We start from the raw sequence: 13,778 nt of genomic DNA, 5'->3' as shown, positions 1-13,778 counted from the left end.
GGGAGGCGTGGAGAACTCGGGAAGAAGAGATTGATTTCGGGAACTGGTAGCGATCAGAATCGCGTGATTGTAGGGGACACCGGACCAGTAGTTGGAATATTCGTCCGCTGGTTGAGTATGGTCAGTCATTGGAAATTGCTAACTCCACACAATAGACTCATTAGATCAATGATGGCTGTTAGATTAAAACTTATGGTCTAATCGTGCGGTGCTGATTGGTTGGTGCGATGTCTTGGGTCTAATTACGGGGTGTACCTAAGAAAATTCTTGTTTGATTGTTTAATAGTAGTGGAGATTCACGCTTACAAAAAACTGAAATCAAAAGAATCGAAACTTGTAAAGCATAAACTACGGGCCTTCCCGAAGGAGGACCCCAATCGGCGATCGGTCGTGGTCACCCGACTTGAGCGCAGTCACCAACACCTGAGAACCGGACTCGAACTGCACCCCGTGAAGCCCCATTGCACTGAGGATATGAGATGGTAGAAATCTCATGCAGATGTTTTGGAAGATCAGATCTTCTATAAAAATTCATTAGAACTACAAAGCATCTCAAACATAATAAATTCTATTTTAATCCCAAGGGTTATTAATGCGGAGGAGGTCGAGCAAACATGGACCCCTGCGGGCGTTATTGAGTTTGCCATGTAGGCTAGTCCTTTTGGCTTGGGAAGGTTCCATTCGTTTTTCTTTTCTTTTTACTCTACCGGTTTTCTCCATCTTTTTTTTCGTTCATTTTTATATTTGATTTCTTTTTAATTCATGCTTTTTAAAAAAAATATATGAATATTTTTTGAAATTGAGGAACATAATTTGGATTTTTGAACATTTTCAAAATCATAAATGTTTTATTAAAAATTGAGAGCATTTTATAAAAAAATCATTAATATTTCTCCATATTGGTGAATTCTCTAAAATTAAATAACATCTTTTAAATCCCTGATTTTTTTTCTAAAATTCATGATCATTTTTAAAAAGTCATGAACAATTATAAACTTTTGATTTATTTTTTACAATTCATGAATACTTCTCTGGTACTCATGAACATTGTTTAAATTCGTGAATGTCTTTAACAAACATTTTTGTAAGTTCACAAAAAAGTTATTTCTATGTATTTTAGAAACCTCCGTAAACTAATATAAAAGCGATCTAAACACTCTTATATTAGTTTACAGATGGAGTATTATTTTATAGTGTATAAATCATTAGTTCAATAAACTGGTTCTGCTGGGCATGAGACGGTTGTCTGATTGAAGTTTCGATGCGTTGCATCTGCTGGCCTGTATTTTAACCCATCTAGTACACACTCTTTTTTTTGAAAGTAGTACACACTTTCCTGTCCTTTCCTGTTTACGCACTCCATCTCCACTAAACCTTGGCTCAAAAAAAAAAACTCCTCTAAACCAAGGCTTTGGCGGTGGCAGCAAAACCAAGTAATACTACCAGTAGGCAATTGTAAAAAAAAAAATAGTTGTACTACCACTAGGCAATTGTCAAAAAAAAAAAAGAGTAGTACTCTACCAGGCACTAGCCGACTTCGGGAGTCTAGAAATCCAGTCCAGCCAGACGACTGGAGCGGAAGCCTCCCGAACACCGAGACGTGCGCGCCAGATCCAACGGCCAACGGAGAGGGCCCGCCCCCCAACGGCGCAGACGCACCTGTCCGTCCGTTCCGTCCCCCCCTCGTCGCCATCCCGCACACTCCCCTCGTGCCGCACCGCCGGCGGAAGCCGCCAAGACCCCCGGCCACCTGCTGCCGATCCGCGCACCACACTCCGACACGCCCACTGCCACCTCCGCCTCGTGAACCAACCCGGCGCCCCTCCGCGTCTGCCGCACGCGCGCAGGGTTCAGTCAGGGCTTTAGCCTGAGGTTCAGGGCTTCAGGCCGGGATGAGATCCCCATCCCTGGAGCCAGCCGCGGCCGCCGCGCCGATCCCCCGGGCTGCGGCCTTCGGGCGGGTCTGGGTCGCCCACGGCGCGCGGGGGCCGCGGCGCGTCGTGGGTGCCGGCCTAGCTGGGACTGGGACCGCCGGCCGCCTGAGGGTGCTCGTCGCCGCGCTCCCGGAGCCCCTCCTCCACCAGCTCGTGCCCGCGCAGGAGGGCTCCGAAGCACTGTCGCCGGAGGTGAGTCGCGTCGAAATCGGAAATCAGCGCACGCGCCAATGTCAATGTGGCGTGTTTCCGCCTTTGCTCCACGGTTGATTGACTGATGGTGAGGCGTTTGCCTCTGCAGGCTGACGAGGTGCATGGGGATATGGCTTCTGCCGAGATTTCGTCACCCCCTCCTCCTGCTGGTGAGTTTGCTCCCTCCCCTGAGCCATTGACAGGCTGATGAGGTGCATGTTTCTTATGATATCTTACCAACTGTATGTCTGTCTGTTGCCTCCAGTTCCTGGAAGCACAGTGCGTGTCAGATTTGTGCTAAAAGAGCGGTGCAACTTCGGCCAAAGCTTCCAGATGGTCGGTGACGACCCGGCGCTCGGCCTGTGGGAGCCGGCGAGGGCGGTCGCTTTGGATTGGTCGGAAGGCCACAATTGGACAGTGGAGAAAGTGAGACTCCGGTTATATGCACGATGTTTCATTATTTAGCCTCTTTTGTGTAACTTCGTCATCTCTTTTCTGTTTTGAACAGGATTTGCCTGCCAACAGGTTGATTGAGTTCAAGTTCTTGCTGCAAGATTCCCTGGGAAAGTTCCACTGGCAGAATGGACCTAACACAACCCTACAGACAGGTGAAACCACAAAGACATTGGTGGTCTATGAAGATTGGGGTAATGCGAAGAATCAGAAAGTAGCAGAGGAGGAAGACGCCCTGGTTCAAATGATGGAGGCAGTTGTCAATGACGACCACTGTAGCAATGGTCTTGTTTCGGCACATGAGCTACAAGTGTGTGACAATCAAGAGATCAAAGAGCCAGATGCGCCCGTGCCGATCCCTTGGGGCGGAGCTTTTGGCCGGGTCCGGGTCACCTATGGTGGGCAGGGGCTGCGGCGCGTCGGCAGCGATGGCTTGGCTGGGACTGCCGGCCGCCTGAGCGTGCTCGTCACCGCGCTACCGAAACCCCTCGAGCAGCTCATGCCCACGCAGGAGGGTGTCATAGCACTAGCGCCGGAGGTTTGTCACATCAAGATCGGAATAGGCTTGCACGCTAATGTGGCGTGTTTCCCCCTTTGCTCCACTGTGATTGACTGATGGTTAGATGGTTGCTGTTGCAGGCTGATGAGGTCCAGGGGGCAGTGGCCTCTGCTGAGATTTCGTCACCACCTGCTCCTGCTGGTGAGTTTGCTCCCCTGAACCATTGACATTACGATCTTTGGTCTTAACATAACCTGTTTTTAATGGTGATGGATCTTTGGTCTTACCATCTGTCTGTCTGTCTGTCTGTCTATTACCTACAGTTCCTGGAAGCACAGTGCATGTCAGATTTGTGCTAAAAGAGCGGTGCACCTTCGGCCAAAGCTTCCACCTGGTCGGTGACGTCCCAGCACTCGGCCTCTGGGAACCGACGAACGCGGTCGCTATGGATTGGTTGGAAGGCCACGACTGGACAGTAGAGAAAGTGAGACTCCATTTATGCACAATGTTTAATGATTTAGCCTCTTTTGAGTAACTTCATCATCTCTTTTCTGTTTTGAACAGGATTTGCCTGCCAACAGGTTGATTGAGTTCAAGTTCTTGCTCCAAGATTCCTTGGGAAAGTTTCATTGGCAGAATGGGCCTAATAGAAGCCTACAGACAGGTGAAACCAAAAAGACATTGGTGGTCTACGTAGATTGGGGTAATGCGAAGAATAAAGAAGTAGTAGAGGAGGGAGACACGCCAGTTGAAATGGCGGAGGCAGTTGTTGCCGATGATGATCAAGGCAGAAATGGTGTTGTTGCGGGAAATGAGTTACAAGTGCGTGACAATCAAGAGATCAAAGAGGACGAATCAACTATAAGCGATGGTGAGAATCCAATGGCTCCTGCTATTGCATCTGTTGGAGAGGAGACAATGAAGGCATGTGAAGCTGATCAACCAGAGGTAATGGTTTAATTCAATATCCATCAGTACCTTTGTGTGGAAGCTAGACATTTATTTACTACTGAAATTCCAGAGGCATTTGTATGTCTTGCCATCTGTTCTGCTGAAAGTAAGTAGTTCAGTGTACCTTGTATGCTCCGATGCTTTGCCGAATGAAACGTGCCATCTCGATTTCGTTAGTCACACCATTTCCAGGCACAGAGACCATACTTTGATTAGATTTGAGAGGGGGGGGGGGGGGATGATGATGCAAGTTGCACGTGGCTGATCTGAATTATAGATGACCATACTCAAAATTGTGTGCTATTTTCTGGAGCACCACATGTTTGCTGGTTCTTTTACAAGAGAATGTCTAAGAACTGTCAGCCTGAACTGAACTATCTATCAAGCATTAGATCACTCGTTTCATTAGAAGGCGGAACGACATGCTTATAAAGCGGAATAACACTGGTTTTCCAAAAAAAAAAATCGGTATTCTTAATGTTTAGTGTAAGCTGCATAAATCTCGTTCAGTGATCATGGCTACCAGTTCATATTATCATATTTTGAGGGCTAGTTAATGATTTGTTAAGTTCCTCCAATTGTTATACTCAACTCACACGGTGCTTTTTGATTATGAATCAGCTGTTGATGGATGAAGATAAAATTCAAGACGGGCTTCATGATGAAATAGATACAGCACCCCAGAATGGCAGGGCTACGACGTATGCTGATGCTGATAGTGAATACGGTGAAACGGCCGACGATGTCCTGTCCAAGAATGGCGTTCTGGTTAAGCGGGCAGGAGCTTTTGAGCGTGAGTTGCTTTGGGGTTGGAAGGCCTTGCAGCAGCTCGTGGGCTTCAAAGCGGACACATGAGAGATGATGCATCTGGTATTGCTTGCTATGTACGCACGAGGGCATGGTGATTTAGACGGCATGCTGTTCCTCTAAAGGATGTAGTGGAGAACACTAGCAGGTAGCAGCAGCTACTGGCTATTTGTTGTGGCCCTCTGTTGTGTGTACATAGTTTCTCTGGGAGAAACGCTATTTGTTAAGGGATTGTAACAACTTGTTATCAATAAGCCATGATCGGTCTGTCGACAGTTTGTGAAGCGGCCCCGTTTTGACCCAGGGAAGATAATATCCTCTGCTAGAATGGTCAGTGAATCGCGCATATTCGTAGGAGGAAACCGTGTTTCAGAACAAAATTGCACAGAAATCGTTTGATGATCGTGCTTCCTTGCGCTGTTTAAATAATCAAATGCAGTGTACAGTCAGCTCTTGTGTGCATTTAATCGTCTTTTATTTATTTATTTGTAACACTTCGCTTTCTGCCTAGCCGCCTTTTCCATTGCGACGTCTAGACGGAGCTGATCGTGGTTGGCCCTATCAGCTATCGTTATCCCAAAGATGCTTTGCAAGTTGCAGGTGAGGAATAACTATATGTAATTAGGAGGAGACGAGCCAATCAGAGGGATAAAATGAGAACTTGTGGCCATAATAAATTTCCAGATGCTGCTTTCACTCTGTGTACGCAAAGACCATTTGTTGAACCCATGTGAAAATGAGAGTAGGAACGTGGAACCAACCATCTTTGGTTTAAAGGAGAGAATTGTGGACTTGAACCACCCATAAAGAAATGAGAATACTGCTATACAAGGGAGGAAGGTAGAACTACCTGTCATGAAGATCTGAATCCTTGATCTCATTGACTCGATCAAAGCGAGGTTGTGCCTTACCGCCAATTTAGGGGTCTTATTAAGTCCTATCTTAACCCTCCCTGCAAAAACACTTTAAAAACTATTAAAATGTCATGAAGATGAAGTTGTTTTTTCTTAAAAGTTTGGGCATTTAAAATCTGTCATTTTCTATCTTCTATATTTGGGAGATGAGGATGTAATTTGGTAGCCGTGTTGGTGCAGTAGTACTACCTCTGTCCTGGTTTATTAGTCCCCTATGTAATTTGTGCTAAATTTTGATCAAAAATTTAACTGACAAAATGTTAGTGCAGGTCAAAAAAAAAATATATCGTTGGATTCGTATTTGAACCTAGTTTTCAGGGATATAATTTCTGTGACATGCATGAACATTTTATTAGTTAAATTTATGATCAAAATTTGACACTGATTATAATAGGAACCAATAAACCAGGACGGAGGCAGTATATATTTGCTAGAAATAAATGGAAGGATCAACTTTAAATTATACAACCTATTTGCAAGAGGGACAAAAGCTTTTAAGGCCTTGTACGATGTAAGATGCCTAGAAATATGCTTAGTAAAATAAATCAAGGTCTTCTTACGCATTAGTGCTTATCTCTATGATGCTATAAATAAACATCGATGCTTAAAGAAAAACTGCTTTATTTCTCTAAACATCCCTTCTAAACACTTTACATTATACAAGGCCTAGTACCAGTAAAAACCCGCATGCAATGGTCAACTTTTCTTAGTCTCAGCAAACAAAGAAAAAAAAAATCTTACTCTCAGATGTTTTTTTATTTTGTCGATGGGGAGGCCTTGTGATTACTAAAAGAAAAAAAAGATCTTATTCTCGGACGACTGATGACTAGTTCTGCTATAACAACCGGGGCCAGTCCAGCAGCGGCAGAAAGCCCTGTGACATCCACAGCCCTACCAGACAGATCCGGGGACCCAACCCAACCAATCCGCCCAACCAACATCGTACTCCGGCCCGGCGGCGGCGAAACCACCGCGCGGCGATGGCGGACGGCGCCAGCAGCAGCGGCGCCCGGGCCGGCGGACGCGGGGGCGGCGGCGGCGGCGGCGGCGAGTCGGTGGTGATTGACTACGGCCGGCGGCGCACGACCTGCGGCTACTGCCGATCCACCGGCCCCACGAGCATCTCCCACGGTACCAATCCCGGAATTCCCTTCCGATTTCATCGGCTCTACTTCGACCTGGATCGATCCTTGTTGCGTGTGGAATTGCTCGTCAGTTCTGGTTTCTGTCTGGAGCCGACGCGCTATGCGTAGGAGCCGTAGATCACCCCCTGAATTGAGTTTCAGGCGTAGATGCTGTTGCAAGGGAATCAAGGCACGATGTTAGGGGGTCTAGATCACCCAGAGATGAATCTTAGGCGTACATACCCTTGCTAAGGGAACCGAGCCACCAAGGCGAGATGCTCTCCAGTTGGGGTCGTGTAGAATCGTTGTTCTTTCTGCCTACAGTCCTCACATTTGAATAAGGCATGCCTAGGCTCTAGGCGATGGCAAAACGTCTATGCGCTTTGGTCAGAAAAGCGCAAGGCCGTGGCAAAACACACAATTAGCGCCTAGCACTTTCTAAAACTTTGATAATCCCAATGAAGTGGCTTATCCTTGCTAACTATAGGTTTGTGCAGTCAGGCTGTGAATGCTGGTCGTTACTTCTCTGACTTTCTTAACTTGTTAATATGTGAAATTTTCAGATAGCTCGGTTTGTACCTCACCTTGTGTCACTTGTAAGAGTCATCCAATTCCATTTTCGTAAGACGTAATGAAATGAAAAACATGCTATTGTCATGCTGAGTGATAACTCTTAATGTTCATTATGTTTTCGGTGATTAACAACTAAACAAGTTTAAATGGTCAATCTCCTTCCTCCCTTGCTGTTACCTTCTCCCCTTCTTTTTTCATTTCCTTGTCAAGCATTTGTGTATAAGTCTATGAGTCTATCACAACAGTTTGAGCTACCATGGCGTGTCTGCTGGAATGTCCGTCTAGTGGTCATCAGTTGCTGTCTTGCCATTGTTGTGTTAGGTTGTATTGGCATATTCTTAGGCCTGTAAATCATTCTTTCTGTCAACAATGAGATACAAAACTTTTGTGCTTCGTGGAGTAAAGTTATTGTGCTAGTTTCTTATCCTATTAATTTTACAGGTCTGTGGGCCAACAGTCTGAAAGCTGATGACTATCAAGGTGTGAAGGTTTTTTTGGCTCTTACTTTTTCTATAAATATCCATTTTTTGTACAGTAGATGATTCATTGATATAGATTTAGAGGCTGGTTGTTTGTTCTGTTCGCGCATGACTGCATGTAATTTAATATGCTTCTGATATTCGAAATATCAACCAGTAAATTAAAAATTAACACAATACATATATAATTACATAATCGATAAAAAAAATCAGATGACATTTTGAGCAAGACCAAATAAATTCTTAGATAAGGTCAAGGAAGTTCATGATACATGATAGTAGATATATAGAACATACATGAGGGTGCATACGATGGCATGCTTTTATAACCTCAGGATATTGGGATATGAACATTTGGCAACACCAAGCTCCACCATGTTACATTTTCATCCATCTAATTTATCAGTTTATCACTGACTGCCCATTGTTTTATGATCAGTGCTCCTACCGAAAACGACAAACATATCCTAACCGTGATATATGGAAACAACAGCAGGTTACGTAAAATCAGATTATTTAACAAGGAAGGAAATTTGCATATTTTCATATCATAGCAATTTGCAACAAGAGATTTGACTAGAGGCTATATAGAAAAGCAGAACGGAAGTGAGAGATGGAATAAGCTGACTTATTAGTATATTAAAACTTTTTTTTATTGTTCCACTTAATGTGACTCTTATTTTTTCTTGAGAAGAATTGCTTTTGTTGCCATGGTTTTTACCATGATTAGAATGTTGATTGTCGTTTACAGCTCTTCTTGACCGTGGATGGAGGAGGTCTGGCTGTTTTCTCTACAAGCCTGAGATGGAACGGACATGCTGTCCGGCATATACTATACGTCTGAAGGCAAGTGATTTCATTTGTTCCAAAGAGCAAGACCGTGTACTTAAAAGGATGCAAAGGTACTTGTTTGTTTGTCTATTTCCCCTCATCTTATTTTTTTGCATACGCCACATGAAGTTTATATAATGTATATTTTATAGACTCTTAAATTGTCGTATATCGTGTCTTCACCTTACCCCTGTGCAGGTTTCTTGATGGAGAGCTTGACCCACAGGTTGGAAGTCCACAGTGCAAGACTAACCCTACAAAACGTTCACTCAATGAACCTATGAATTCACCAACCTTGAAAGTATCCAGGGTATCAGCATATGAATTTCAAACAGCCACGGGTCCAAGTTTAGACAAAGAAGATGAGTTTATTAGTTTCCTGTCTAGCAAAATCAATGAGGCAATAGGTACGTGCTTCCAAGGTGGAATAGTAGGTTCTGATGTTGAACTCCCTAAAGCTGTTGTGAAGACTGTTAAACCTCAAGTAAAAAAGAAAGTAGGAGGAGCAGCACAAGAAAAGAAAGGAGGAGCAGTGCAAGATTTGGTGTACTCATGCAATGTAAGTTTCCAACTGGCTGCAGTAATTAAACGTGCATTGCCTGAAGAAAAATGTGCAGTATTAGGGGACCTTTCTCCAAACTGTATTGCAGAAAGGCTGGTGTTGACAATGGAGCATCATGGAGAAATAGCTGGTTTTGCAGTGAAAGCCTGTAATGGCCATCTGAACTTCTATTCAGCCACTATTCAGCCAATTCAGAATCATACTAGCATTGATGCATCTGCACAAGCTTCTTCAGATAGGTCGACTAGCTCAAAACAAAGCTCTGTGAACAAAAATGATGCAAGACATAATAAAAAAGCAAGAAAGCTGGAATTTAAGATGGCAAAATCACATTTTGACCCTGAGGAGTTTGCTTTGTACCAAAGATATCAGACAAAAGTTCACAAGGAAAAGACAGTTACAGAAAGCTCATACAAGAGATTTCTGGTCGATACCCCAATTGTACCTATTCCCCCAAGGAGTGGTGATAATACAGTTCCGCCATGCGGTTTTGGTTCATTTCATCAGCAGTATAGAATTGATGGAAAACTTGTGGCAGTTGGTGTAGTTGATATCCTTCCTAAATGTCTCTCAAGCAAATATTTGTTCTGGGATCCTGACCTTGCTTTCCTATCTCTTGGAAAGTATACAGCTCTAAAGGAAATAGATTGGGTCAAGACAACACAGAAAAGTTGCCCCAGCCTTGAGTACTATTACCTTGGTTATTATATACATTCCTGCAACAAGATGAGATACAAAGCTGCATATCGACCATCAGAACTTCTCTGTCCAGTCCGTTATGAGTAAGTTGTTTTTTCTCCTATTCTGCAAAAATATCCCATTCTCATGCAAATGCAATTGGAATAAGTCCATTTTACCCTCATCAACTCTTTCCCGAGTTGTAAGTCATTTGTCAACTTCTAAGCCGGGCATTTGACAACCCTCAAACCATGAAAACCGGTTTAGGCTGATGTGGGTACAGCTGAAGAGAGCGACCCGGCCCTGCGCTCTCTCTCTCTCTCATGTTGGAGACTCGCATGGCCATCCCTACCATATTAATCATTGAGTTCCGTGCCTTACTGATTGCTCAATTGCGACTTCTCCACTGGCCTTGTCCCACGTATCTCTTGAGTTGGGGAACAATCGGCAAGGGCTGGATCTAGATGCCACCTTTCCCAAGTCTGCTCCCTGGTATCCACCCTCGATGCACTCGAGCAGAAAGAGGAATTTGTAGAAATACATGGGAGGGTAACATGGTATGCTCCATTGCTGCTAATCCAGAAAGGGACAAAGTTGAGTGGTATCCTTACGGTGAGGTGTGTGTTCTGCATTGGTTTTAGGAGTTTCAGGGCGTCAAATGTCTGGTTTTGGAGTTAGGGGCTGATTCCCAGACTATGTAGAGTTGAGGGGGTAGGGTGCAATAACAAAATGCTCCCTCCATCTTATATATAAGGCTCGACAAAATACTATTAATATGCAGTTTATATGGCATAAAATTGGTGCCATTCATATTCACATAAACCACATATTAATGGAGTAATTATTGGTCAAAGCCTTTTTTTCAGAAGATGCAAAAGGCTTGCATGTCATTAAATTAAGAATGAAAGAAGTTATGTTACAAGGGGTAATCTCCGCAGTCCCCACTAAGAACAGTAGATACAATGACAACCATATCTACCTACAGACATGGAAAAGAGCTACGTGATTCTCTCCCTGTCCCGTGACAGCCAGCCTACCTAATAAGTAGAAGAGTTCTCTGATTGTTGCAACTACTGATCATTCCTCTCCAACCAGATGTTGTGCATGCACAAGACTGCCATAGTACTTTGAAATGGAGGGAGCACATTTTAGGGAAGGTATGCAGGAGGCACACTAAATTTTAGGTTGCGTATACTGGAGTCATAGGAAGTTGAAATGGGCAGAGTTTATCTCTTTTTAGAACCTATAGTAAATTGTCTAAAGTAATCTTCACGGGATTTCATGTCATATTACATGGGCTGCTGAGCATAGGTTAATGAAGCATGCAGATTTTAACCTGCTTAAATATTATGTGAAGCTTTAACCATCCAAACTGCATGCTGGCTATGTTTGTGTCCACCCAAGCTATTCAAATCATGGGCTTTCATGCATGGTTATAGTTTTGTCTGTCCATCAAAGCATTCCAAGTTATATGCTGAAGTTTTGTGGGTTTTCTTTGTCTAGTGATTTATTGACAGTCACATTATCTTCAACTCTTGATGTTGCAGGTGGGTGCGCTATGATGCTGCAAAACCCTTACTAGATAAGAGCCTGTATTCTGTTATATCTGATTTCTCCACCATGGCGCAAGATGAAATCCCCCAACCACACGCTTGTGGTCCTTGTGATGGATCTTCAGCACAAAACGACCACAGTGAGACTCCTATTGATGAGGATGATGAGGACTCAGAGTCAGACTATGATGAATCAGACATGATGGTTGATGAAGAGATGGTTCATTCAGAGTCTAAAGGTGATACAGCTGAGGAATGTTCCGACGTAGATGTTGAAAACGTTATCATGGGCCTGAGCGGCTCTCGGGTTAAATACAAGGTATATACACAAATTTGAGCTCCAGCCTGAAAAAATTGTTCTTAGTTGTAGCTGGTTGATGCACTCGAATGGGGGCGTACAATTAGGCAGGCATTTATTTTGCCTTCCTAGCACCCATTATCACTGGTAAAAACTTCAACTTCTGCCGCTATTAGTCCATCCATCCATCCTTTTGCAAGTCTTTTCCATGGAACATCTATCTGAAAGCTCTCTGTTTTGGGTTTACCTACTTAGTTTGACATCCATTTATGTTGCTGCATATAATTGGTTAAAACCGCACAATTGATGTCTAGGAAACTGTGTCTGCAAGGTGTTCTTTTGAGCGAGTCAGCTGTCATTTTTTTGGCCGTTTGGGCTGTTGTGAAACAGTTTGTTGATATAGATGTCCTGTCCTATAATCGCTCATGAACTTTTTATCTTTCAGGAACTTCACAGCGTTGTCGGGCCAATCGACAGGAGACACCTGAGTGAGCTGGAAAGGCAGCTGAGCAGATACGCGAAAGTCGTTGGGAAGGAGCTGTCTGACCGTATCGTCTATTCCCTTAGCTGAGCAGCAAACATTCTGCATGGCAAACGCAACACAGCCGTCCGAAACTCGTCTCCGATTGTTTGTGCAAGTCATGTAGGAAACCAGAAACTCCTCTCCGATTGTTTGTGCAAGTCATGTAGGAAACGAGATATAGATGGCTGGAAACCGATGATGCTTTCATTATCAATCGATTCATAAAAAAGTCTCTCTTTTGGCTCCGGTGGCAATTGCCCGGACAGCGACTTGTGCTGCGCCACAAGCGACTTGATGTGCACGCGTATATGGTTGTTGGGATTATCACGACGGAAAGCGCATGCGTACAAGTCTCTCCTCTGGTTCCCGCTGCAATTACGCCCTGTTTGTTTGTTTGGGCTTTTGCATCTGCTTTTATAGCCTTTCTACTTTGACAAAAGAACAAAAAAAAAAGCTTCTTAATAGTTGTTTGTTGCTTAGGCTTTTCGCTTATGCTTCCTCTGTTTCTAAATATAAGTTTGATGAATATAGACATATTTTAGAGTGTAGGTTCACCGGAAAGTCACAGGAGCGCTCGTCCTCGTTTGGTCTCGGTATCGTGAGTCGTTGGACATCTTCGAGATCTGACACGGTTTCGATTGTGTGACAGTGCTGCTTTTAATACGTTAACGGGGTGGATAAGTTAGCGCTGTAACGTCGTTTGGATGGTCATTCGATTTTGACGGAGAGCTGCGTCTTGTACCCGCGGCCCAGTTTGACGCGGATCACACGACTGCGCACAGTGAAAATTTCCCTTTCCAAATCCCTTGCCCGGAAGGCCGTTGTTCCGTACGTCGCTCGCCGTGTTCAGAATGCTGGCCAGCGTTTCTACAAGTGCAGGAACGTAAGATCCTCTAAACTGCAGATCTCGTCTTCTTTTCATCCCATCCAGTTAGTTAATTACGTGTGCTTCCCCATCGACCGGCCAGCAGGAAGTGGATGCGATCTATTTTTTTTCAAGAGTACGCATGCGTACCTTAGCTTTATAGAAGGCAGAGGGTTAATTACAAGAAATACAACGGGTGGCTAGTCCCACAGCAGGAGCCAACCCAACTCCACTTCACTCCACACACTAAGCAACTACTCGGCAAGCTGTTGGACTCCTCTCCTTCTAGCCGCTATCCACAGCCTTAGCTCTCGAGAATATCAGGTTCTATCACACATTAGGTGCTCCCATGCTAGTATCATTTTTCAAGAAACATATTACATGTTCTAAAAAAATCTGAAAATAATTATGAGTGTTCACAAGACATGTGTCTACAATCTGTAGAAAGTTCAAATAATTTTTTTTGAAATACACATTGAGAAACAAAAAAGACAAATTCATCATGACAATATGACTAAATGACAAAAGGTAAACGACATTGT

General features: G+C 43.9%; 2 protein-coding genes across 3 annotated transcripts; both read left to right on the top strand.

Moving 5' to 3' along the window:
• The first annotated feature begins 1,601 nt into the window (after nucleotides 1–1,601).
• LOC123135181 (uncharacterized) lies at nucleotides 1,602–5,120 on the top strand. Its single transcript, XM_044554271.1, has 8 exons — nucleotides 1,602–2,126; nucleotides 2,236–2,296; nucleotides 2,392–2,552; nucleotides 2,635–3,117; nucleotides 3,219–3,279; nucleotides 3,402–3,562; nucleotides 3,643–4,026; nucleotides 4,651–5,120. The coding sequence occupies exons 1-8, from the start codon at nucleotides 1,893–1,895 to the stop codon at nucleotides 4,882–4,884; spliced, it is 1,779 nt and encodes a 592-aa protein (XP_044410206.1). The 5' UTR covers nucleotides 1,602–1,892; the 3' UTR covers nucleotides 4,885–5,120.
• A 1,474-nt stretch (nucleotides 5,121–6,594) lies between these two features.
• LOC123135167 (arginyl-tRNA--protein transferase 2) lies at nucleotides 6,595–12,610 on the top strand. 2 transcript variants are annotated; one of them, XR_006465836.1, is made up of 6 exons: nucleotides 6,595–6,881; nucleotides 7,889–7,927; nucleotides 8,678–8,828; nucleotides 8,956–10,101; nucleotides 11,545–11,995; nucleotides 12,294–12,610. XR_006465836.1 is itself a non-coding variant. In XM_044554260.1 (6 exons), exons 1-6 carry the CDS (start codon nucleotides 6,731–6,733, stop codon nucleotides 12,417–12,419), a joined length of 1,938 nt encoding a protein of 645 aa, XP_044410195.1. In that variant the 5' UTR covers nucleotides 6,597–6,730; the 3' UTR covers nucleotides 12,420–12,610. The 2 variants fall into 2 exon arrangements, 1 of the variants encoding a protein (XP_044410195.1); XM_044554260.1 differs by having other exon boundaries at nucleotides 6,597–6,881; nucleotides 11,545–11,869.
• The last annotated feature ends 1,168 nt before the right edge of the window (nucleotides 12,611–13,778 follow it).

Source organism: Triticum aestivum, chromosome 1B (genome assembly GCF_018294505.1).
Source record: "Triticum aestivum cultivar Chinese Spring chromosome 1B, IWGSC CS RefSeq v2.1, whole genome shotgun sequence".
Lineage (NCBI taxonomy): Eukaryota > Viridiplantae > Streptophyta > Magnoliopsida > Poales > Poaceae > Triticum > Triticum aestivum.
Note: the sequence above shows the minus strand (reverse complement) of the source record. Positions and strands in the feature narration are given on the sequence as shown.